This window comes from Myxine glutinosa, chromosome 5, assembly GCF_964187855.1.
Source record: "Myxine glutinosa chromosome 5, kmMyxGlut1.1, whole genome shotgun sequence".
NCBI classification, from domain to species: Eukaryota; Metazoa; Chordata; class Myxini; order Myxiniformes; family Myxinidae; genus Myxine; species Myxine glutinosa.
Window position 1 is genome coordinate 153,606,080 of NC_136265.1, and position 27,590 is coordinate 153,633,669.

Genomic DNA, 27,590 nt, shown 5'->3' on the forward strand with positions numbered 1-27,590 from the left:
GTCACCAGTGTGGTGCTGTGCACACACGACTCGATTGCTAGAGAGGTAGGCCCCAACGCGTTGGTACATACAAAGTCTTTATTAAGAGCTCGCACTTCAGCACTGGGCGGGCTCGAACTTAGAGCCCGCATATATGTCCCGAGGCCACGCCTTGCCCCCGGGCGTGGCCGATCGGCCGATAGGCGGGGCATGCATTACAGTTCCCCGCTTGGACGTTCGCGCCACCTGCTGGTGCGCTGAATTCTTGTCCCTTGTGTCTGCCACAAGATCATGATTATATAGGTTGAATTATTCCAATTTTACCCTCTCTGACAGGGGGAACGGGAATCACACTAGACAGAGCCAGTTCTTCATAAAGTTGAGTAATGTGCCTCCATCAATGTCAGACATTGCCGTCGATCCCCCAAAGGAATTCATCCGCCAATGAGCATGGCTGTTACCTTGTGCAAGGTTATTTAACCCTTAGCTCGGGATTTTAAATCTGAGTTGTTCTTCTCCAAGGTGGGCTGCCATTCAAGGCTGGCGGGCTCCACCTGCCTGGAGCAATCTGGCTTTAAGGCACCAGAAACCCGCCTTTAACACCTCTGCCATCTCTTGGAAACGGGAGTCAGCACGAGAAGCTAGGCATTGGGGGGTTGGTTAGGAGAGGCTACAAGAGATGCTGACTGTATGAGGCATTTCATGGATGGGGAGTGGCCCAACTCTCCCCACCACCCCAGTCAATCCTAGCGCATTGACCCCCATACATAGATACATACATACATACACACATACAACATACTTTCCCTCCATTATATATACATTGCTACACGTCACACTTTAACGTCTGCTGGCAGCATATCACACTTAACCAGTGCTTCACTGGTCTTTTATCCTGTTATGTACTCTTGCCACGAGATGGATTGTGCCTTCTATACTGTTTATCCATTTGGACTTTCCAGAGGTTTTGTGTATGTCAAAATTATTGCTATTCTTGGCTTTTGTCAAAATGGCATTCCAAAGTTATTTTTTCATTGTGAATATACTCCACTATTTTTGATGTAATCTGAGCATGCTTCGAGCATTGTCCTCCAATAAATCCTATCCTGTATTGAAACTAGTTTAGCATTTGGATGTTCGGAAGTGATGTGAATGGTGTGTCCATTTACATGGCATGGGTTAAATATACAAGCTAAATAGTTACTTGGTATCCACTTTTAACTTTGGTAGATATTTTGGACAAACTACTCTGGTGGAAAGGTTATCCAAATGTACGTAAAAAGAGTCTGATCAAGCGTATAAACAAATCTGTATGCCATAAGCTTTGCCACTGCAGGCGGCATTGATTGTCACCTCGGGCTCATGGACTACACACAACTTTACTTGACCTTTCCTTGCATTCCATATGTTTTTAGGTCATGATGGAGCTGAAGAAGCTGGTCTTGTACTATAACAAAGAGACAAATACACCCAGCGATCTGCTCGCTTTGGCGCTGAGCTCTCGAAAGAACTTGTGCATCCACCCGGAGGTTTGGCATTGGATATTTGGAGGTGTCTGTTGAGATGGGGTGGGTGCGTAAATTTAGGCAATATGTTAACCATGCTTTCAGAATTAAGGTATCGTGCACTGCTCTGTCTGGTTAATGCTTCTCCTCCAATTCAGGTAAAATCTCTACGGCTGGGGAAGGAAGTAGATGGGAAATGCCACTCGTTGACGGCCTCGTATGTACGGAAGAATCGCAGCACGGACCCTACTGTACCTATATGCTCATTCTTTGAGGTGCGACCTTGTGTTACCTGTACATGTATATTTTCATCGATCTGACCATATATTTGCTTTGTGTCTATTCTTGTGTCTAACTCTTTACCTTTTCGCAACCATCTGTCAACTGCTTATTCCTTTACACACACACACACACACACGCTGTTCAGCAGAGACGGTGAATCATGGATGCTGCAATGTTGTGATTGTGTTTGCAGGAGTTTGATGCAAACGGTCGTGAAGTTCCGATGCCTGCTGGTGTGTACAACCTTCAGGACATCAAGGAGTTTGCACAGCGTCACAATTGGTGTCCATACTTTCTTGCCAGATACACGGTGTGTTGGGATATCGCCGGATGTTATTGTGACCATAGTATGTCTTCGTGGGGGCTGACATGTGGACATGGCTCTTTTTTAACAGAACAGACAGCTTACAAACTGATTCCCTTCTTTTTGCAGCTCTCCCATGCCAATGTTGTGGTCTACAGCTACCATTACCTACTGGACCCCAAGATTGCTGACCTTGTTTCACGCGAGATTAGCAAGAAGGCTGTCGTGGTCTTTGATGAAGCCCACAACATTGGTGTGGTAACAGTGAGAATTGTCGATTGTGATGTTGATGACCATACTAAAGTAAAATTGTGAATTTGATTTACTAGTGCACCCACCACTCCCTATGGGAACGGCAGGAAGGGTCATGTTATTATTCTTTCTCGGGTATATAGATTACAGTAGATCTAGGCTTATACGCGATGAGCATTTCCTGTAACGCCTCAAGAACGTCAGGTTTCCTCCTCTTATGTTTCGTGTTAAACAGCAATAGCAACAGTTTAAAAAGGCAATCATACGTATTTGTGGTCTACAAATTTTTTATGCCTCTGGTGACGAAGTCGCCAGAGGCATTATGTTTTGGGTCGTCCATCTGTCCGTCCGTCCATGATAGGTTTTCATTACCGCAATAACTGAAGAACAGCTGAAGGGATTGAAGTCAAACTTGGTACAAGTACCGTATTTTCCGGTGTATCAACCGTGGTTTTTTACCGACGGGAAAACCCTAAAAAAGGGGGTGCGGTTGATTCACAGTTACAGAAAAATTTGTGCATTGAAAAACTGTCATATCAACGGGACGTAATCTTTATATTACTTTGGGGTTGCGGGGATACAATGATGAATGATCGTCAATTACGTTACTAAGGTAGGTTCAACGCCGATTACTGCTGCCAGTCAAAATACAAGAAAGTTTGAAGTTTGTAATATTTGATTTTTCTATGCGTGTTTGTGAAAATGTTTACTTTCACTAGTCCTCTTTGAATGACAGGTCACATAGTGAATAGAGTGTGCTAAATAAAGACAGGATTAAGTCACAAAACAAAAGCGTCAACATGGTAAACAGGATGTTTTGCATGGGACATTATGACGTACCTATTGTCTAACCAACGCCGCAGTATTACCTATTGAAGTCGGCTTTGATGCCGCTGCATGGGCTGGGCGAATGTATAAAACGGAGAGGTCAACGGGGAGTTTCACCATTCGTTCTATCCTGTTTGAGCTATCAAGACCAAGATTCACCATTCGCTTCTATCCTGACCAAGACCAAGCTTCACCATTCGCTTCTATCTTGACCAAGACCACGAGATGGCACCGCAATCATTCACAGCAGCTTTCAAGCTCCGTGCCTGCAGGTTTACAGAAGAGTTTTTAGTAATCGGGCGGCCGGCCGACACTTCGGAATCGACGAGTCCGTCATTAGACGCTGGCGGACTAACAAGCAGATGCTGGAGACGATGCCGAAGAAGAAGAAGGCGATGAGGGGCAAAGCAGCCCAGTGGCCGGCCTTGGAGGAGAGACTGCTAATGTGGGTGAGAGAGAAGCGAGCCGAGGGACACGCCATCGCGACACTAGCGTTGCGACTCCAGGCCCGACTCATCGCCAGGGAAACGGGTCGATGACTTCACGGCCAGTACGTCTTGGGCGTACACTGTACAGGTTCATGGGTCGTCATGGCCTTTCCATTCGCCGGCGAACCCACATTGCACAGAGTCTCCCTGATGACATAGCAGAGAAGACTGCTAATTTTCAGAAGTTCGTGATCAAGTTCTGCAAGCAGCACGACTATCCCCTAAGCCGCATCGGCAACGCAGATCAGACGCCGCTGACCTTCGATGTGCCTCGAGGGACCACCATCTCGCCCAAAGGTGACAAGTCGGTGTCCATCACTACAACGGGTCATGAGAAAGATCGTTTTACGGTTATGCTAGCGTGCACCGCTGATGGGGGAAAGCTGCCGCCGTATATCATCTTCAAGAGGAAGACGCTATCAAAGGATAAATTTCCTCCGGGTGTAATCGTTCGTGCCCAGGCCAAGGGGTGGATGGACCAAGCGCTGGTAGATGACTGGCTCCGCGTCGTGTGGGGGAGACGAGTTGGTGGGCTTTCGCGGCGACGGAGCATGCTCGTCCTTGATGCCTTCCGTTGTCACAAGACAGAGGAGACCAAGTCAACGCTGAGGGGGCTCAACACTGATCTGGTGATGATCCCGGGTGGCATGACGTCGCTGCTGCAGCCGCTAGACGCTTCAGTCAACAAGCCGTTCAAAGACGGTCTGCGGCGCTGTTGGTCGGAGTGGATGCTGTCGGGGGACAAGACCTTCACCAAGACTGGGAGGATGAGGAAGGTGGACCTCCCGACGATCTGTAGCTGGATACTGAAGGTCTGGGAGGAGTTGCCGGCAGCCATCATCGAGCGGGCCTTCCTCAAATGCTGCATATCTAATGCCCTTGATGGCACTCGAGATGACATCATCTGGGAGGATGAAGTGGCAGTGACCGACGATGGAGAAGAGGATAACGACGACGATGATCTCGCCTACCCAGACTCGGATGATGATCTTCATAATGTCTTCCCTGAAGAAACAGATGACGAGGACTTCTTCGGATTTTAGAGCCTAAACCCAACGGCCGTTTTCCGACGATGGAGAAGAGGATAACAACGACGAGGATCTCGCCTACCCCGACTCGGATTGGACTGAAGAAACGGATGACGAGGACTTCTTCGGATTTTAGAGACTAAACCCAACGGCCCTTTTCAGGGCCCCACATTGGCAAGAAAGAATAATTATAATGTTTTTTAAAATTCTCTTGCAACTCATTTCATGTATTTTCACTCTTTCTCTGTCTTCAGTTTCTCTTTCCTTTCATCATATTTCGCTTTCCATTTTATTTATTTATTCTCTTCTCTTTTTTAAATTTTCCTGATTTTTTAATTTTCCCCTCGAAAATCGGATTTTTTTTTCTTTTCTTTGAAGTCGAAAATCGGGGGTGCGGTTGATACACAGGTGCGGTTGATACACCGGAAAATACGGATGTAAAATAATGCAAAGATGAACTGATTGGAATATGGGGTCACGAGGTCAAAGGCCAGAGATCCCGTTAGGTAAAACTCCTGCTACCGGGCTAACTTGCAAACAATTGCCTGGGATTTTGACAAAACTTGGTATAAGTATATATTATGATGCAAAGATGAACTGGTTAGATTTCGGCATCAAGAGGTCAAAGGTCAGAGTTTGTAATAGGTATTTGTTACCGCAATAACTTGAGAACGGCTGAAGGGGTCCAAGTCAAACTTGGTGCAAATATGTATAATGATGTAAAGGTAAATGGATTAGATTATGGGGTCAAAAGTCAGAGGTCCTGTTCGGTAAAAATTCTGTTACTGCGCTAATTTGTGAAAACCTGTGATGAGATTTAAATCAAAATTGATAAAGTATGTATGATGATGTGGGCGGAGGTCGACGTCGCGACGTGAAAGGGTGCCATTCTATTTTACTTCTGGTAGGGCTGCCCCAGGAAATGCCATGATAAGCTATTTATGCACGTTAACAATGCGTTTGTTCAAGGAGGAAAAACCCTTGGGTAGGGGGGATATTATTAGCATTAATATTGCTTTGCAATAACATTAATATTATGCTATTATCATTATACCCCCATTCCACTTATGCCGATCGACCCCGATCTGCACAACGGGAACGATCCTATTTGGAACGGGATCAATCGGCATGATCGTAAACGGAACGTCTTCGATCTTTGTCGATCGGGACAAAAAAATAGATCGGGGCGATTTTTTAAACATGTTTAAAATTTCCATCCCGATCTGAAATAGTGGGACTGATCGTGATTACAGCGTGAATGCAACGTAGTCCATCGGAATGATCGTAGTTAGAACGGCTTGATCGTGATTACAGCGTCGTTGCAGCGGGAGGATTATCTTGTGCCGTTTCGACGACGATCGTTACCTATCCGTCCCGCTCCAATGCCGATCAAAGCCGCTGTATATAAATCGGTCCGGATTGCATCAGCCTCACCCGATCAAGCATTTCGACACGACAATTTTTGTCAACGTTGTTAAGTGGAATTGATAACTGCATGAGCCAAATTGCATTGCCCAATAACCCCATGGTCTAAAATTAAAAGCGGTACAAGTTAAACAAATATTATTAATGATCAATTTTACCGCTTTTAATTTTATGACCTTTTAATTAAGTGAATGCAAACTTTGATCCCCTCTACCCAGCAAAAACTTGTCAAATTTTTAGCTTTTATTTTGAAGACCTTTCATTTTGCAATGCATTTTCATCCCCTCAACCCAGCAATAATAACTTCTCCCTTTCCAACCAACACAAGGCAAACATTGAATATCAACTTTCATAATGTTTATTGTCACATGAATATCAATACAAATCATTATCAATGCAATACTTAACAATACAACAATGTCCTCCAAAATGTCTCAACTCCTTCCCATAGTGTCTCTAATGATGTCTCACCATCCTCTCCTGCCATGGAACTGCACCAGCAGGGCTGTTAAAATAGAGTCTCAATACCTCCCTCTGACGCTTGGCCTCTACACTGTCCCTGTTACCTCGAACTGCCTGCTCCACCTCTAACATGTTGGCTTGATCTCTCCATTCACCAGGGATGATGTGTCGATAATCCTCCTGGTCCACCTCGGCATGCTGAATACATGGGAACCGGATGCGGAGCATGTTGTGCAGACAGATAGCAGCTTCGACCAGGTCACGCACCACCTCAGGATACTGTTGTAGTGTCTTGAGCAAGCATTGCCAACGGTTTGCCAAGATGCCAAAGGCGTTCTCCACCACTCGTCGACCCCTTGAGATGCGGTAGTTGTAGACGGGTTGTTCAGGAGAGAGTGCACGTCTGGCATAGGGTTTCATCAAGTAGGTGCGGAGAGCAAAGACATCATCTCCAAGGATGAAGAATGGCATCTCTTCATCATCGTTCCGCATGGCCAGGGGGTCGGGGAATCCAATGGTTTCATTCTCTATGCACTCTTTCAGCTCCGAAGCATTGAAAATCTGAGCATCTGACATGTGTCCCATTCCACCAACATCCACCCACAAGAACTTATAGTCGGCGTCCACCAGTGCCGTCAACACGATCGAGAAGAAGCCCTTGTAGTTGTGGTAGAGGCTGCCTGAGTTGGGTGCGCATCTGAGGGCGACGTGTTTGCCATCAAGAGCTCCGAGCACATGAGGGATGTTCCATTTACTTTCGAAATCATCAGCGACTTCTGTCCATTCTTCTGGGGTGGTAGGGCACTTCACCATTTCTTCTTTGAACTCTGCAACGATGGCTTTACACACCTCCGGAATGAACTTGACGATGGTGTTTCTGCTGACCCTGAAGTCGTAGGAGAGAGTTGGGTAGAGGTCTCCTGTAGCCAGATGCCTCAGGGTGATGGTGAGCTTCATTCCAGGTTGTAGGGCCTTTCTCAGCCTGGTATCTTCTTTCTCAATCCTGGGGGTGATTCTTTGGAGGATTTCATCAAAGAGAGCAGGTGGCATCCTCACAAAGTTCTGGAAAGAGTTGATGTCCTCCAGCTTCAGTTCATTCATCAAGCGGTCATAGTGCCCAAACTGCAATCTTCTTTCTTCTGTCATCCATGGCCGGACCCAGAACTGAGGGGCTCTTCTTCTTCTTCTCATTCTTCTTCTCACTTGAGCAGCTCTTCTTTCATTAATTGCATATTGTTGGAGAAGTAGAGCGAGCTGCAGACGGCCATTTCTCTGATGTTGATCCATGGCTGTCTTCGACGATACTGATGATCGGCAAGCAAATCGGGCCCTATTTATATGGATCGGGACCTGAAATCTGCTTTTTAGTCGGCTTAAAGACGGGAATAGAGCGTAGTTAGATCGGTTTGGTCGGGAATGACGTAGTTGAAACGGCAATAGATCGGCAGCATCGGCGTTGGATCAGTTTTAGATCGGCGGCGATCGGGAATGCATCGTGGTTACAGCGTACGCGAGCGGGAACACAGCGGCTCTAAACGGCTTCGATCGGGTCTTCAGGGACCCGATCTACCCACGATGAGCGTGGTTACAGCATAGTGATCGTAATCGGAGCGTACTTAGGACGTAGATACAGCGTAGATGACCAGTTTTTTCCCAAAGTGTCCCGATCGCTCCTGACCTGGAGATCGGGGCTAATCGGGGCTAATCGGGGCCAATCGGCATAAGTGGAATGGGGGCATAAGTATTGTTATTACTTTAGTTGTGAGAAGTGGCCTTGGTAAAACACCACGCAGTCAAAGCACCAAGGGAATGAATCCAGGAGTGGTGCGACTGACCTTTAATGCCCATGACCAATGTTGATCCCGGAAGATTAATCCTCAAAAAGCCAAGCCTCCCCCTGCTTTTGCTATGTTTGGGTAAACTAGATTCCATCTGAGGCCCTGAAGTTATTCACATTGCCCACAGATGCTGTGATGTTCATTGTTTATTTCTGCTGACTTGATGGGTCATGTTCTTACCTGCAACATGTCACAGATCTACCAGAGCTCCACATGATTGTTGTTGTTCTTGTCGGGGGTCGATTTTTGAAATGTGCACCCATTGGTCGGACAGATGCCAGACCCCACCCACATTTGTCGCTTACCTCCACCCACCATGGCACCCAGACAAAATATTATGGCTGCCATTTTGGATTTCTGGTGGGCCTAAGACATCAGGCCTGTCGGCCTCTGCTGGTTATACACTGCCCAGGTTTGTTTTGACAGATTTCCTTGGCTTTGTTTGGGTCAAGTCTTTATTGGAAGTGCGGTCAAGGGTGCTGGGGGTGGGGGGACATGACGGTGTCTTCAAGTGTTGTGTAATATATTAGGGGGTCTGGAACCAAACCGTAAAGACCCTCGCAGGTGAAATGTATAATACCTTCAACAGCATGGCTGAGGTTGTTGAGTGGACAGATGAGGTGAAAAATTTACATTTTGTGTCGGAGGTTGTGACCACAGTGTGGTCAATCTTGTTACTTAATACTATGGTTTGTTATTCCGAGGTGTTGATCATTATGCTGCAACTGGTCACTAACATTGCTGTTCATTATATTGAAATCATTATACGACATGTTTGTTATACTGGACCTAACAATTATGATAATGATTATCATCACAATAATCCAAATAATTGTCAGTCATTGTGCTGCTACTTCGTCACTAAAAGTGCAATTTGTTGTGTTGAAATTGTTAATACTGCACATGTTTAGTATCCTGAGAATCGATGTTGTTATAATAATTTTATCACAAATATTATGAATTATTATTGACATTGGGCACATGGAAGGTTGTGATTCATGAATTTTGTCTCAAGTAAAGTAACGGAATCCTTTTTCAGATAATGTCTGCATAGATTCCTTGAGTGTCAACATCAACCGTAGAATGCTGGATCGCTGCAGCAACAACATCGAGATGCTGCAGAGCACCATAGAGAAGTGAGTGATTACTTGTCTCAACAAGCCTATTACTGTGTTTGCATAAGTTAGGCTTTAGCAAAGAGATATAAGAGAATAAAAAAAAAGGGGATTTGCTTTACCAGCTTTATTTTTTGGATCTACAAACAGGAATGCAGGAACAGCCTGTCTGTAATGGGAGTGAGAAACTTTCTGGTGCAAGGTGAAGTGGTGCAGAGAATCTTTCCATTGAAGTAAAGAGGTGGTTTGTTCAGACGAGGCAATTTAATAGGTTTCGCAACACTACCTTGGAAGTACTTGCCTTCAATACTAAAGCAGGAAACAAATATAACCATCTGGAGCAACATGCCACTTGCATACAATGAGCGAGTCCTCCAGACCCCGGATGCCATTGGCAGTATCGAATACCGAATGCTGGACACCAGACATTATCGAGTGCTTGTGAAAATTTCAGTGAGATTGTCCTGACTTCATATTTGAGATGAATCCATTCTTCTTCTTCGTTTGTTTCACAGGCTGAGGGGTAGCATCATTGGTTGAGGGCACAGCTGTGCCACTGATGCAATGTCCTCTGCTGGTTAGAGCAGGAATTTGTAATCTAGTCATGGTGCTGGACAACAACCTTCGAGAAGGACAACATAGGATCTTTAACGTCCACCAATGAATGCCAGCAGACGGGATGCCCGTTTAACATCCATGCGAAGGAGGACACACTCGATGATGAATCGTCCTGCCTGTGAAACACCGGGATAACAGTTTATATCAGGGTCGGGATTCGAACCCAGGATAGACAGCTTGGAGGCGAGTGTGTGTACCTCTATGCCATCTTATCAGCCCAATGTATCTATTGAAGAGTAAGTATAAAGAGCTTGTCTGGAGAACAGTGACCAAGGCAGAACCCAGAATGCATTGTGCTTGGCTTGCCAGGAAACCATTCCATTTTCACAGGGGCAAAGCTTACTTGTAAGGATCAGCTTGTAAGATGCAATATTTGGAGCGTAGGGAAAGATTGAGGAGTTGGGCCTTCTTGGCTAAGACAACGTTCAAACATTCCACTCTGTTGCAAGCTGTGTCCATCATGACTCCATCCTTTACGACCATTTGCACACGTGTTTTAGAGATTTGAGGGAAGCATTGGAGATCCCATTTCATTTGAGCCTTATGTTGGCCTCTAGCTTGCTTAAGAACTGGAACAATGGTTGCTTGTTAGCGTGTCCCCCACGCAGCATAGCAATGGGGTTTTGCAATCATTTCTGTGTGTCTGTCTGGGCCATAACTTTTTATACCCTTGTCATCAAATTGTCAAACTTGTCGTCAAACTTGTCATCATCAAATATACCCTTGTCTTGTCATGTGAGCCCTTGTCATCAAATTTTCAACAAAGCTTTATTATGAGAATATGAAGACAAATTAATAATTAAATTGTTGTATGTGGGGAAACTACAATTCCCAGACCAGGAATCGAACTCAGGTCCTCTGGAAAACCGTACCAGTGCTCTGCCCTCTGAGCTATCTGGGCGACCCTGACTGAGCATGCAATTTTCCCACACATATGATTGACACTGGACGGTGTGAAAACATTTTGTTACCGAGGAGACATGCTGAATGGAGAAGGTGGATCAGACTCGGCAACGGTTGCGAGAGTGAGATGTGCATGGAAGAAGTTTCGGGAACTGAGTGGCGTGCTGATGAGGAGGGGAGTGTCGTTGAAGCTGAAGGGAAAGGTGTATGCTGCATGTGTGAGAAGTGTTATGATTTATGGGAGCGAGATATGGGTAATGAACGTAGAGCAGCAACGAAGGCTGGAAAGGGTGGAAATGCGAATGGTTCGGTGGATGTGCGGAGTATTGTTGAGAGAGAGGAAGACAAATGATGAATTGCGAAAGATGATGGGAATAGAGCCTGTGATGGATGCTGTGAAGAGAAACAGTTTGAGATGGTTTGGTCATGTGTTGAGGAAGGATGAAAGTCATTGGTTGAGAAGAGTGATGGAAATGAATGTAGAAGGAAGTAGAGGACGGGGAAGACTGAGAAAGACTTGGCTGAAGATGGTCGAAGAAGAAATGCGGGCAAGGGGGTTAACAAGGGGAGATGCAGAAAATAGGGCAAAATGGAGAAGATTGTCATGGGGACCGCAAGGCTTACCCCCACTTTTGCAGGGAAAATGGCCTTTAAATGCCTGTTGTTGTTGTTGTTGTTGTTGTTGTTGTTGTTGTTGTTGTTGTTGTTGTTGTTGTGTGTGTGTGTATATATATATATATATGTTGTGGGGGATACTCCATAGAGGTGTTCGTAATTCACTAGCATGGGACCAGTGGGACTATTGACGGTATGGGCGTGGTGTGCGCTCGGTTGTGGGAGCCATGTCCCTTTAAGAGGATTGGGCGGAAGTGATGGGGGATATAAAAAGAGAGGAGTTCCGGTCAGGAAAAAGGTTCTTTGGGAAATAAAGGAGCCTTGAACAAGTCAAGAAGTTTTTAACCTCTCGTTGCCCGCAACTCCGACAATATTATATATATATATATGTACAGTGGTACCTCGGCTTACGAGTGCCCCAACGTACGAGTTTTTCGGGATACGAGCCGTCGCTCGGGCGGTTTGTTGCTTTGGGATACGAGCCGAGATCCGATGTACGAGCTCAAAAAATTTATTTTTTTGAATTTTCCGGTTGTGGCTTCCGGTTCCGGTCACGCGGTTATCTTGCCGTGAAAGCATCTCTGCTTGGATATAAAACACGCAATCGTCGAAATACATGATCGAGGAATCTCCTTGCTCCAGCCGGTGACGTCATCGGCGGGGATCCCCGCCTCCAGAGTGGCTGGTCACGTGACCGCCAAAACGTGTCGCGCGTGCGGGTATAATGAGCTACACCTGTGGATCACGTGACCACGGAAGCACGCCTCGCTTGAGAGGCATGGCTTTCGGTTTGCGTTTTGCTTTATAAGGCGCGATAAATGGGCTTTTGAGTGTTAGCGGTTCATGGCGTTGACGGTTCATGGCGGTTCATGGCGGTTGACGGTTCATGACGGTTCATGACGGTTCATGACGGTTCATGACGGTTCATGACGGTTCATGGCGTTGACGGTCAAAAACCCATTACATCAATTTTACCAGGCACTGTACAGTAAGTACAGTGGACACCAAATGCACGGTGGAAGGCTAGAAGTAGAAGATCGTCCAAGACAAGTGAGAATAAGCCATACTTTGGAGGAGATGACGTCATTCGCTGGTCCGATAACCAAAGATGTGGTATAAAAAACCAGGTGAGCTAACAATGCAGCAATGAAGGAATTCGGCCAAGGCACCGGCACACAACGACCTACCTACATCGAAAGACTCAATGCCAATGGTGACAGAAGCCAAGACGGCCGGCTTAAACACCGCCGAAAGACCACGGTGTACCAACTTACGATGCAGAACATCTTGCACTTAATATGATGACAACAGGTGCCATCCTCTGACGTACCATTACAGGTACAGGTACAGTACACGTGAGCACAGAGCAAAAGTTCACTGAAACCGAGATTAAGAAAAAAGAAAAAACACCTCGTGGTCCGTGCTCGATATCCGAGTTTCAATCTTTTCAAACACATGATGCTCTCGGTCACGGTATCTCCTGCGAGCTGCTTCTCCTTCAACCACACAAACAACAACTTCTCCATATCTTCATGGATAGAGGTCCGGAGCTTTGAAATAATCGTAACGCCCTTGGCTGGCGTTATAGCCTTTATGGACTCCTTCTGCTTCAAAATCGTACATATCGTAGAAGGAGTACGATCGTACTGCCTCGCCAAGTCGACAACACGCACACCTCACCTGGCATGCTCTTCTCCTCTGCTTAATAAAACCAGTTTATTTCTTTACATTCTCTTGTATTATGTACAGTATATACGAGGTCGTGCTTGTTTATACATTATTTGTTATTTATAAAGTACATTTTTGTTATTTAAAAGCACCTAACAAAAAAAATTGGTGTTTTTTTTTTGAGGCTGGAACGGATTAATAGCATTTCAATGCATTTGAATGGGAAAATTTGCTTTGACTTACGAGCGATTTGGCTTACGAGCTCCGTCACGGAACGGATTAAACTCGTAAGCCGAGGTACCACTGTATATGTATATATATATATGTATATATATGTATATATATATATATATATATATATATATATATATAGTGAAACCTTGACTAACGAGTGCACCAACTTACGAGTTTTCCGAGATACGAGCCGTCGCTCGGTCGATTTTTTGCTTTGTGATGCGAGCCTAGATCTGAGTTACGAGCGAGCGAGCTTACGCCACCCGCCACTAGGTGGCCCAGCGAGCGTTCAGGTCACGTGGTTATCTTGCCGTGCAAGCATCTCTGCCGTATCGCTGTTGCTTTGTTTTCGCATTTTGTTTATTTTGGAAAATTTCTTAGTTTTAACCATGGGTCCTAAGAAATTGAGTGCCAAGGGCAGTGCTGAGAAGAAGAAAAGGATGATGTGCTTGGATATAAAACACGTAATCGTCGAAAAACATGAGCGAGGTGTGCGTGTTGTCGACTTGGCGAGGCAGTACGATCATAGTACTTCTACGATATGTACGATTTTGAAGCAGAAGGAGTCGATAAAGGCTATAACGCCAGCCAAGGGCGTTAAGATTCTTTCAAAGCTCCTGACCTCTGTCCATGAAGAGATGGAGAAGTTGTTGTTTGTGTGGTTGACAGTGTCAGTAAATACAGTGAGTAAATACAGTGAGGAGTGTGAGTAAATACACTTAATAAAACCAGTTTATTTCTTTACATTCTCTTTTATTATGTACAGTATATACGAGGTCGTGCTTGTTTATACATTATTTGTTATTTATAAAGTACATTTTTCTTATTTAAAAACACGTAACAAAAAAAATTGGTGTGGTTTTTGGGGGGCTGGAACGGATTAATAGCATTTCAATTCATTTTAATGGGGAAATTTAATTTGAGAAACGAGCAAATTGAGTTACGAGCTCGGTCACAGAACGAATTAAACTCGTAAGTCAAGGTTTCACTGTGTATATATATATATATATATATTGTTACGCAACCGTGATTAACACCACAGTTACGGATGGCCGATTTGCGAGACTTTACACTCCCGAGGCGAAAACTCAATGGCGGATTAAAGCTCAACACAAAGTTAAACGCGCGGAATGGCGGACACAGCAAAGCTCCGCCCGCCGCCTTATCTACTAAAATGAAACACCCAGGAAAACTGCGTTCAGATATATACAGAAAATAATATAAGGATTTATTATTTATAAGTAAAGACAGTGAAAAAGCCCGCGCCGGTAATACTAATAAATCGAATAAGCTTAAATTGGGATCCCAGACACAACAGATATCAAACACGATACGAGGGAGGTGAATACGAAAATAACACGTCTTTTTGGTTTATGCACAGTGTATTCGCGGGTACGGCCTTATCTCGTCCTTGTCGTCTTGGTGACCGCCGTCCAACACCCGGCTCCTTTCGGCCCCGATGTACCCACGAGGCCCCGCTCCAAGTTCCACAAGCCCCGATCGCACACCACGAGGTCCCTCGCTCCAAGTTCCACAAGGCCTCGCTCCAAGCACCACGCGTCCGACGCAGGCCAGCGGCTCCACACGAGGTCGATCTCCACAAGGTCCGTGCACCAAAGGTTCAACGTAAGCTGCACAAAGCAAGCGAACTCCACTTGACTCGACTCTCTTTTGGGAGTGCTGGCAGCCAAGTGCCAACTGTTCAGTGCCAACTGCCAACTCCGACGAACTGCTCCGAACTGCTCACGAACTGTTGCGAACTGCTCACGAACTGTTGCGAACTGCCGCGAAATGGCGTCCGACCGTCGCTAATATCTCTGGCCGATGACGTCACATTGGCGCACTCCTCAGCCAATCATAGCCTCCCAACTCGCCGGCTCGCCCAGGTCACGCCCTCTGCGGCATGCTCCACTCTCCCGTCCCCGACCCCGCGGTGCTTGTGTTATAACACGTGCCAGGCGAGGTTTGTAGGCCTTGGAGGTGTAAACGGTGGCGGCCAATTGTGGCGGTGTTTTTGGCCTGGTTTCCTGTCCATTTATTCCGAAGTCATTGTCAGGGAAAGGAATTATTTAATGTTGCGCTAAGGACCGAACTAATGTTTATGTGGTTTGCAGTGCCATAATGGACAAAGGTTTGACTACTAGGTGAGACTCACAGGGGCGTTACCTTTAATCCCTCACTATTTAACACTCGAACCTCCAGGTAGGTCCACAATCATACATCTTCCCCCGACAAACGCCTAAACATCAAGAACTTATTACATGTAGAGTCCCTGTCACGACAGCCGAATACCTACCTATTCAGATCTACCTAGCTCTAGATGTTGCTCTACCAAATTCATAACACAGCCCCCCCCCTGGAACCGTAGCTCCTGCAAGGTTCACCGCAGGCTCTACCATTCCAGCCTTAACACTTACTGTCACACACTTAATTAACCTATGAAATAAATCAGGAAGGGCTGTGGGAAGTGAGTCGGACTACCTACCTACACTTCCTTAACATGCTGAACCCCTTAACCATCATGCAAGTATGTACATTTTCTTCGTTGTTCCTGTGGAGGGAGGAAACAAACAACACACAACACTAACTTAACCACAAAACTTAACCATCTTTCCAAAACTCAAAACTCTAACCTTTGTACATACCCCGGTCTACAGACCGCGTCCCCCGGTGGATGCCACAAGACACAACCTTACCTGCGGGGCCATCCCCAATGCATCCCCCTAAATTTCCACGGGCCCTGTCCAGATGTTACAGGTGAGTGACACGGCTCGGTGGATTTCGCCCACATTCATGCAACACAGACCCCTTAACCACTCATTCTCATTCCATAGGTCATCAAGGCATTTCAAAAATCAACAAAGCACTTATTTCAATACACCCCCTGCAGGACCATGGCATTGATGTCATTCACGTGTGTGTGCATTCCTCAACTAGGCAGCGGGGAGGTACCGCACAAAAAGATGGTGGGGGCGCATCAGGCTGTGGTGCCCGCAGTCCCAAAAACAAGTCAACCGACTTTCAAGTTCATTGCCCCCCCCCCCCCTTTACCTCTTGGCCCCGTGACAGCCCAACAGCCCCTTTCCGCCGTTACCTCGCCGGTGAGGGTCTCCACACACCCCAGGCTCCTTTGCCTCCTGCTTTCGCGCAGCAACACGGGTCACCGGGGGACTTCCTCACCCCGCGGCGCCCAACCAGACCCTCCACCGACGAGCTCCAATTTCCAGTTACCACCGGCTGCCAGGGGTAATTGCCGCAGAGGGGGGCCCGCAGGCATCGCTCCTCAGAGCTTGCTCTGTACCTGCAGACACACACACCTTCCCCACCCACAAGACCCCAAAACACACTTCCTCCCCCGCTGCCATTCAATTCTCCACACAACTCAGCACAATTCAGTACAATTCTTGGTGTAAAAGGTGTTACAAGGCTTGCCATGGCCTGCCACATGTGAAATCCCCCAGTTCACATTTAAACCATCACACATTTCCAAAAGCACATTTCCAAAAGCACAAGTATCGCCCCTCATTATCTCCAATAATCATCACTCACTCTCCAGGTTCCACTCTCACGACCACATCAAAACACCTAACCACAATACAAAAACATACGCCACCCACAAGACACTGTGGCTCCCATTCCATCCCCTCACCGGCCATGTCATCACTCTCACCCGCCTCCCAACTCCAAATTACATGTCCCCAATTTCCCAAAGCAAATCCTGAAGCCTGGGACAGTACTCCTCAAAACACTCACCTCAAGTGCAGGTAGTTGCAGGTTGGTCAGGTTCAAGAGTGTCATCCACCACACCTAATTTCCCCCTCACCCTTCCAATCCACTCCGGAGCCTCCCAACTCCAATTTACATGTCCCCAAATTTTGCCCTCCTTCCGGCTGTACTGGCAAGCATGTGGATCCACCTCCTCCGGTGACCTCTACTACACTACTGCATTTGGCTACGATGGCTCCGCCCCTTATAGTGCGGGGGCTGTCGGACAAGTTGAGCAGCCTGACTGCCAGCATAGGCCCACGGGTGTCTACGAGGGTGCGACCCACCATTAATTCCTCCGTCCCCTGCGAGGACCACGACTCCACTAGCCCCAGCTGGCCAATGGGTTGAGCACCTGCTGCTAACTCTGCCATCACGACTCTCGGACCTGGGAGGCACGGTCACAGTGCGCGGCACCTCCAGCCACGTCCCCTGCACCTCCTCGTCATCCCCCAGTCCCATTAACTGCAGCCTCTCGGTGCCCAACCACATATGACCACGCCCAAGGTCTAATTGGCAGTCATGTTCCACCAGGAAACTCAGTCCCAACAGACACTGATCGCACACCCCCGCCACCCACACAACCACGCTGACCCCCAGGCCACCCAACTCCATCCTCACCACTCCGCGTCCCAACATTGGTGCCGTTGCCCCCGTAGCCAGTTGAAGGCTGTGTCCTTCTACCCTATCAATTTTGTCCCAGCCTCCAGCACTCTGGTCTAGCACACCCGGATTGATAATGGTGTCACTGGCTCCAGTGTCCACCACAGCCTCACAAAATTCTCCCTCAATTTTGCATCTAACCCTTAGATTACCTGTGCCAATTTGTCCGCAATTCACTACTTCCACCAAAGGAGGGCGCTTCTCCACACACTTGCCAGCCGAGCATGGCCCCGTATGCTCGGCTCGTTCTAGTTTCCCGCACACTCTACCGCTATTGGCCCAGGCGGAGGTGGTGGTCCTCTGTCTGGCACCTGTGGACCTACTGGGGGCCCCCTCCTTTCTGGACTGCGAAGCCTGTCAGGAGGTGGGGGCCCATATGGTTGCCGACAATTCCTCTGACTGTGCCCTCTTCTCCCACATCTAAAACAAGTCCCCAAGAACGGACCCCTCTGGTAGCCAGGCGGAGCCCCCCTTTCTCCCGGCCCAGCCCGATAAAAATCAGGCCGTCCCGATGGCCAACCTGGACCACCCTGTCGTGACTCGCTCCCTGCAAATTGTCCCCCCATCAAATTTGTCAGCTGGCGGCTGATTCCCCTTAACATTCGCCCGATGTCATCCTCTGGCTTTTCCTGATCCCGCACCTCGGCCTGCCGTACCGTCACAGGTGCCCTCTCCGATGCGCGGTTCGACCTTCTCAAAAAGGTCAGTCTCGCCGCGCATTCCGCTGCCCGGTGCACCGTGGGTGGGTCCTGTAACTCCACCAACGTCCGGACCTCAGGATCAGGGAGAGCCGCCATAAATTTTTCTATCGCCAGCTTGTCCCACGCCTGTGCTGGTAGGTCCCTGTATGCTATCCTCACAGATTGGTATATATCCTGGGCCAGCTCCTGCAACGTCTCATTAGGCTTTTGCCTGCGATGCAGCAGCTGTGCCCTGACCAGGTCGCACCTTGCGCCTGTCCCGTACCTGTTATTCAAGGCCTCACAAATGGCCTTGCTGGTCAATATTCCCTCTGGGACTACGTTTAACACGTCGGCGGCTGACCCCCGCAGTGTCGCCACCAGATTCCCCATGCGCTCCCGCTCTCCCCAACCATTGAGCTGAGACACGCACTCAAATTGTGTCAGGAAAGCCTCGAGGCTCCCTGATCCGTCAAAATGTACGAGGGGGATTGTTTTTCCAGAGACTCTATTCCCCGATTCCTCTCTGTCCAAATCCAGTCCGGGGCCAAAACACCCCCCCAACTGGGTATTCCGTTTCGGAGCCTCTGGTGTCCAAATGTGGCTCGTGGTGAGGGTCTCCTGGGTCACCTTAATCTGGTCCTGAAGATGTTTAACCGACCTACTCACCTCTTCCTTCAGGCTCTCTTGAACCCGGCCAACCTCCTTCTTGATGGTATTGTCCCAGATCTCCAGTCGCTCCTGCATAAAATCACTCACCCTTTCATTATCCATTAGTGGCCCCCACAGGCCTTTCTCAATTAACCCTTGCTCCTGCTCTTTTATGCGGGTTTCCAACCCCCTCACCTCCTCGGCCAATTTGCCCCCCTGTCGGTTGAGCAGTCCCCATTCCTCACTCTGCTGTAGCATTCTGGCATCCACCCGGCCCCGATAGCCTTCCAGGTCCCCATTTGCTTTATCAATTCGACCCTCCAACGCTTCCCCCCTCCGGACAGCCTGGGTCACGCCCTCCTCTATTTTTGACATTAATTCTGTCCGTATCGATTCACTTGCCACCCCTATGGCTTTTTCCATCTCCCCCCCTCTAGTTTCTACTTTATCCTCCAATTCCCCCAGTCTGCCCGTAATTTGGTTTTGCACACTCCCTTCTATGCCCTCAATTCCTTTCCCCAGCTGTTGTGCCATTTCCCCAATTTTTCCTTCCAATTTTTCATTCCTCTCTTTCATTTGTTCATTCATTCGTTCATTCACTTTTCCCTCCAATCCCTCAATTTTGCTGTCCATCCCTTCGATCTGTTCTTTCAAACCCTCCTTCAATCTATCCATTTGCCCCTCCATGTTTTTTTGTTTGGGCATTAATTCTGTTCTCCAATTGCTCGTTCTGAGCATTCATTTCCCCTTTCAATCCATTAATTTGGTCACTCATGTCCTTCAGTCCTTCCCTCCATTCCTTCCCCTGCGACTCCATTTTATTTTCCATCCCTTCAATTTGTTCCTCCAATCGATCACTCATTCCCTTCATTCCTTCCCTACATTCCTTCCCCTGGGACTCCATTTTTCTTTCCATTCCTCCCATCTCCTTACTCATTTTATTTTCCAGCCCGTCAATTTTATCATTTATTCCCCAACTGGCTCGCTCACTGTTCTTTTCCATTCCTTCAATTTTTCGAAGCAATTGACCCAACATCTGGTCGGTTGTCGGGGCCGTTCCTACTGCTCCCGACTCCCCGGTGGGGGAGAAGGATAAGTTGGTGCTCGGGACGGGGGAGGTTCCAAGGCTCACCTCGACATCTAATTCCCCTATTTCCGGCTCACTCCCGACGCTGACGGAGGCCTCGCTGCGTACTTCCATCTCATCAATTTCCGACATCCGCTTTCCGGAAGATTGTTTCCCGCGCGCGTATTTATTTTAATAATTCCTGAAACAATTTAAATTTGACGAAGACGCGATATCGCGCTCCGTTTGCCCGATTGATTATTAAATTTCTCCGCCTCGACTATAAAAATCTTGCGTTCGAACGTCGGGCGCAATGTACACCCGACCGTGTCGATGTCTCGCCGCGGACAAAAAAAATTTGTCCGACGGGTTCAAATCCTACACTCCTGACACCACTTGTTACGCAACCGTGATTAACACCACAGTTACGGATGGCCGATTTGCGAGACTTTACACTCCCGAGGCGAAAACTCAATGGCGGATTAAAGCTCAACACAAAGTTAAACGCGCGGAATGGCAGACACAGCAAAGCTCCGCCCGCCGCCTTATCTACTAAAATGAAACACCCAGGAAAACTGCGTTCAGATATATACAGAAAATAATATAAGGATTTATTATTTATAAGTAAAGACAGTGAAAAAGCCCGCGCCGGTAATACTAATAAATCGAATAAGCTTAAATTGGGATCCCAGACACAACAGATATCAAACACGATACGAGGGAGGTGAATACGAAAATAACACGTCTTTTTGGTTTATGCACAGTGTATTCGCGGGTACGGCCTTATCTCGTCCTTGTCGTCTTGGTGACCGCCGTCCAACACCCGGCTCCTTTCGGCCCCGATGTACCCACGAGGCCCCGCTCCAAGTTCCACAAGCCCCGATCGCACACCACGAGGTCCCTCGCTCCAAGTTCCACAAGGCCTCGCTCCAAGCACCACGCGTCCGACGCAGGCCAGCGGCTCCACACGAGGTCGATCTCCACAAGGTCCGTGCACCAAAGGTTCAACGTAAGCTGCACAAAGCAAGCGAACTCCACTTGACTCGACTCTCTTTTGGGAGTGCTGGCAGCCAAGTGCCAACTGTTCGGTGCCAACTGCCAACTCCGACGAACTGCTCCGAACTGCTCACGAACTGTTGCGAACTGCTCACGAACTGTTGCGAACTGCCGCGAAATGGCGTCCGACCGTCGCTAATATCTCTGGCCGATGACGTCACATTGGCGCACTCCTCAGCCAATCATAGCCTCCCAACTCGCCGGCTCGCCCAGGTCACGCCCTCTGCGGCATGCTCCACTCTCCCGTCCCCGACCCCGCGGTGCTTGTGTTATAACACGTGCCAGGCGAGGTTTGTAGGCCTTGGAGGTGTAAACGGTGGCGGCCAATTGTGGCGGTGTTTTTGGCCTGGTTTCCTGTCCATTTATTCCGAAGTCATTGTCAGGGAAAGGAATTATTTAATGTTGCGCTAAGGACCTAACTAATGTTTATGTGGTTTGCAGTGCCATAATGGACAAAGGTTTGACTACTAGGTGAGACTCACAGGGGCGTTACCTTTAATCCCTCACTATTTAACACTCGAACCTCCAGGTAGGTCCACAATCATACATCTTCCCCTGACAAACGCCTAAACATCAAGAACTTATTACATGTAGAGTCCCTGTCACGACAGCCGAATACCTACCTATTCAGATCTACCTAGCTCTAGATGTTGCTCTACCAAATTCATAACAATATATATATATATGTATATATATATATATATGTATATATATATATATATATATGTATATATATATATATATATATATATATATATATATATATATTATATATGACACATACATACGTATTTTTCCACATGTATTAATGTAATTATTCATAATCCTGTTCATTAATGTAATTACAAATTCGTAATTCCGTCGAAAGGTCAATGTCACATGAAATCGTCAATTTTAATCTGATTGACGTGAAATTTTAAGAATTTGCATATTGGGTCACTGAATTGGTTCGCCAATAAAACTCTGGAAGCTGATTGTTTTGAGATCAAAAGGTCAAATGTCAAGGTCACGATCATCAATTTCCATCTGATTGACTTGAAATTTGAGCATGGTTTGCATATTGGGTCACTGAAGTGTATTGTTTTTTGAGGTCAAAATATCAAAGTTGCCCAAAACCGTCAAATTTATTTTTTCTTTTTTTAGCTTTTGTCATGTTTAGCAAATGGAAGAAGACGAAGTACGAATACGAATACATGGACAGGCTTTGCATTTTCAGATGCTTTCTAGTTACAATTGCATTGCCTTTATTTTTTGGTAATTGTAGAAGGTGAGCTTTTTATTGGCAATTTACCTTGCTTGGTGAAGTTTAGACTTTGGTGAGAAGTGGAAAGTCTTTTTGAAAGTGATTATTGCTTTAACAATGATTTTTGGTTAAAATAATAATAAAAACTCTTGTCTATCTATAATTCCAGTAATCTCTGTACGTTTGTACGTTTGTACGTCTGTACGTCTGTACGTCTGTACGTTTGTCTGTGACCGCTGTTTCTCGACAACTACCGGTCCGATATACTTGAAACTTGCCAGGTATATTGCTGGGGACCCGAGGATGTGCCTTTTCAAGGTTTGAAATTAATCGGACAAGTACTTACCGAGCTATGGCGATTTAGCCGTTCGCCGTTCGCTTTGGCGTTGCGAATGGACCAAACCATTCATGTAAATAGAGGGGGGGGGGGGGGGGTTCTGTGGTCGTTCGCTTTGGCTTTGCGAATGGACCAAACCATTCATGTAAATAGAGGGGGGGGTTCTGTGGTCGTTCGCTTTGGCTTTGCGAATGGACCAAACCATTCATGTAAATAGAGGGGGGGGGGGGTTTCTGTGGTCGTTGCGAATGGACCAAACCATTCACATCGAATCATCGAATCACATCGAATGGACCAAACCGTTCGCTTTGGACCAAACCATTGCATGTAAATAGAGGGGGGGGTTCTGTGGTCGTTGCGAATGGACCAAACCATTCATGTAAATAGAGGGGGGGGGGGGGTTCTGTGGTCGTTACTGCCACGTGGTTTCAAAGTTTTTTTTTTGTTGTTGTTGTTTGCACGCATGTTTTTTTGCACCCACGTACGGGCACGCCCTAGGATGTTTACACACACACACCCCTACACAAATTTTTTTTTTTTTTTTTTTTGGCAAGGAACGGGCACCCACGTACGGGCACGTCCTAGCTTATATATAGTACGGGCATGCCCTAGTGTTGGTAAATTAGGCCATTGAGATTGAATGTGGAGTCTGCTTTTGGAGAAATCTCCTTTTACAACTGACTTGCTAAATTTTGAATGGAAAAGCCGTAAAAATATAAAATGAATTTGCATTATAACCTCCGAGCAAAGTCCTCCATTCAGCATTTAAAGAAACCAAACATTTGCTCAAGGGAGGAGGAGATTCCTCGTTCAGAACTGCCCGGATTAGTGCGTTGAGAAAGGCAGCACCATTGTTGTGGCATCTCTGGTACACAGAGGGCCCTGGGAAGTGACGTCACTTCCTACAATCTATGTGGCTGTGTTTGTCTTGTCTAACAGTTTCATTACGAGCCTTGGCTTCTGTACATAAATAAATAATGCATTTTTCTCCCTTCACCTTTTTAACTTTAGAGATGCACAGTTTACGTCTTTGGCTTGTTGGAGTTATACACCTATCTCAGTGTTGGGTCACTGAATTGAAACTTCAACATTCCCAAACTCTTGTATTTTTATTCCAACAAGCTGAATGACTTCAACATAACAAGAAAATGATTAGAACAGCACTCCGTAGAGCACTTACCTCCGCCAGGCTGAACAATGTACGTTTTGTATCCCACTGATGGGCTGGATTTGGATCTAGACCTGAACCAAAGTCGATTTAGCTTGTTCTTGTCATCTGACTAACTCATCCACCTAGTTTTATCATAATTCGTCCAAATGAGTTTTGTCATAATGGTGAAGAATCACTTAAATACATTTTAAAATTCTCATCTCCCGATCTGGATTCATATCTTCACCAAAATCGAATCGATTCGTCCTTTTTACACACCCAACCTGTCCACCAAATTTCTTCCAAAACCGTCCATAACTTTTGAAGATGTTTAGTGAACTATATATTGGTTTTAGTCCTGTGAATTGTGAAGAATCACTTTAAAATTCTCTGATCCAGATCTGGATCTTCACCAAAATCTAATCATTCCGTCCTTGTCACACACCCAACATCTCCACAAAATGTCTGCGGAATCCATCCTCAAATTTTTGAGATATCCTGTTCACAGACAGACAAGGGTGAAAACATAATCTCCATCCACCTTCGGTGGCGGAGGTAAAAAAAAGCAAAACGAAATGTACTTTCTTGCATTGCAGCGGTCTATTAATGTGACCGCTATCAATTTTTGTCCAGCCATAATTTAATCATTAACATTATTATTGCTGATGCCTATTGTCATACATTATGCAGAATAAAAGAGACTGATGCAATGAAACTGCGTGAGGAGTACCAGCGCATGGTGGAAGGACTGATGGAGGCCAGTGTGGCAAGAGAAACTGACGTCTACATGGCCAATCCCATTTTACCTGATGATATATTGAAAGGTATTTTAGATGTTTATTCACGAGCATTCGTGCACTGATTTCCCTATTGCTCTTACACCTATTTTTGATTGGGAAATTTTTAACGCCTTTTATTTACATTTTCTTTTCCTTTTTTTTATTATACAGCATTCCACTTGAATCTGTGCACCTTGGCCTATTTTCATATTGTTTTACAGCCGGTGTCATCCCTTTCAAATTACTACCCGGTCTCATCCTCACACCTTCCATCCCATCTGCTTGCATTTGGCAGAAACTGTTCCAGGCAGCATTCGCACAGGGGAGCACTTTGTGGGCTTCTTGAAGCGCTTTGTCGAGTATCTGAAGTCCCGACTACGTGTCAACCACGTGCAGGCAGAAAGTCCATTGGCATTCCTTAAGGAACTTTATGATAAAGTTTGCATTGAGCGAAAGCCACTCCGGTACGTTATACATTTTTCAATCCTATTTATTTTTTCTATCTATCTATATATCTGTCTTTGTGTATATACAGTATATATAGTTGAGATCACACCATTACTGTAGTGGGTACCAGGAATCAAGAACCACACCAGCTCTTGCTGCAGGCATCCTGGCCAATAGGAAATGCCCGTCACACATAAACCTGTCTGTGGGAAACAAATCAGTTCTGTAGTTAGCCAGGAACAATTTAATTAAAAAAGGCTCTTCTGGCGTATTTTTTTGCAAAAGAATAATTATTATTATAATTATAGTAATATTTTTGCAAGATAATAAAAATGAAATACCAATGTAAATGTATTCAATCCCCTGAGTCAATACTTTATAGAAGTGCCTTTGGCAGCAATTACAGCTTCAAGTCTTCTTGGCTACGTCTGTATCAGATTTACACATCTGTATTTGGGGAGTGTCTCTCATTCTTCCTTTCATATTTGCTCAAGCTCTGCCAAGTTGGATGGGGAGCGTCGGTGAACAGCAATCGTCAAGTCTTTCCACAGATTCTCAATGGGATTCAAGTCTCAGCTTTGGCTGAGCTACTCGAAGACTTTCACGTTCTTGTTCTGAAGCCATTCCAATGTTGCTTTGGCTGTTTGCTTGGGATCATTGTCCTGTTGGAACATAAATCTTTGCAGCAGTTTAAGGTCTTTTGCAGTCTGAAGCAGGTTCTCCTCAAGGATTTTCATGTATTTGGCTCCATTCATTGTTCCCTCTGTCCTTACAAATCACCCAGTTCCTGCCACTGAAAAGCATCCTCATAGCATGATGCTGCCACCACTGTGCTTCACAGTAGGGAGGGTGTTAGATTGGTGATGAGCTGTGCTTGGTTTCCGCCAGATGTATCACATTGCATTCAGGCCAAATCATTCAATTTTTGTCTCATCAGACCACAGAATATTTCGCCTCATCCTCTCGGAGTCTTTACCCGGTGTGTACCCCGGTTTCGAATAGGTACACCGTATCCCTGCGTGTCGTAAGAGGCGACTAAAAGGGTTGGCGTCAGGAAGGGCATCCGGCCATAAAAACATTGCCTCAAAAAGAGAACCATGCCAATTACGACTACATATCGGCAGGGTACAGCCCGAAGTATCCCGTGGGGGACCCCACTCCCTCTCGTCAAAACTCAAGATGGGGAACCCGATCGAAGCAAGGGTGGAAATCACTCCATTTATGACGACTAAACGTCTGATGCCCGACGTGGAGATCGGTTTCTGAGGTTTGGGACATGGAATGTAGGGACAATGACAGGGAGATCAGGAGAAGTGGTGGAAGTATTGGTCAGAAGAAGAGTGGACATATGTTGTGTGCAGGAGACGAGATGGAAGGGAAGTGGTGTGAGAATGGTGAAGGGTCGGCAGGGACAGAAATACAAGTTTGTGTGGCAAGGGTGGCCAGAAGGCATGAATGGTGTTGGTGTCCTGTTTTCTGAGGAGTTTGTAGACAGTGTGGTGAGTGTGACTAGAGTGAGTGAAAAGTTCATGATGGTGAAAATGATGATTGGAAAGCTCTTGGTGAACGTCATCTCAGGATATGCTCCGCAGGTTGGTCGGAGCGATGAAGAGAAGGACAAGTTCTGGTGTGCAATAGAGAAGCTGATAGAAAACGTGAAAGATGAGGAAGTTGTTGTGGTAGGAGGAGACCTAAATGGACACGTGGGAAGGAGTATGGACGGTTTTGAGGGAGTTTATGGGGGTTACGGATATGGTGTGAGAAATGGAGAAGGTGAACGGATTTTGGAGTTTGCTGATGGAGATGATTTGTTGATTTGTAATACTCAGTTCCAGAAAGAGGATAATAAGCTTGTTACACACACATCGGGTGGGTCGACGACAACCGTTGACTACCTGCTGGTGCGTAGGCGAGATAGGGGGCACCTCCGGGACACAAAGGTGATCCCGGGGGAGGAGGCTGTTTTACAGCACCACTTGGTTGTCTGCGACATAAGGGTGAAAGGTGCGAAGAGATCTCGGCGGGTGAATTATCAACCGAGAATGAAGGTGTGGAGGTTGAAAGAGGTGACAGTGAGGGAGGCATTAAAAGAGAGGCTGAGTAGGGTAGAGGATGAAGTGGTTGGATGTCAATGAAAGATAGTCTTTTGGGAGGCGTTGGTGAGGTATCTGGATGGACAAAAGGACCACCGAGGCACTCGGAAACATGG

The 27,590-nt window shown here is 46.5% G+C and overlaps 1 protein-coding gene across 2 annotated transcripts in view; it reads left to right on the forward strand.

The window, feature by feature from the left end:
- ERCC2 (ERCC excision repair 2, TFIIH core complex helicase subunit) overlaps positions 1-27,590 on the forward strand; it is a 76,541-nt gene that overhangs the window by 15,009 nt on the left and 33,942 nt on the right. For both annotated transcript variants that reach the window (XM_068102524.2, XM_078778892.1), the window contains 7 exons: positions 1,395-1,508; positions 1,643-1,759; positions 1,960-2,076; positions 2,200-2,323; positions 9,431-9,527; positions 24,846-24,979; positions 25,230-25,398. In XM_068102524.2, the coding sequence (XP_067958625.1) occupies positions 1,395-1,508; positions 1,643-1,759; positions 1,960-2,076; positions 2,200-2,323; positions 9,431-9,527; positions 24,846-24,979; positions 25,230-25,398 (872 nt within the window). The remainder of the gene's footprint in view (positions 1-1,394; positions 1,509-1,642; positions 1,760-1,959; positions 2,077-2,199; positions 2,324-9,430; positions 9,528-24,845; positions 24,980-25,229; positions 25,399-27,590) is intronic.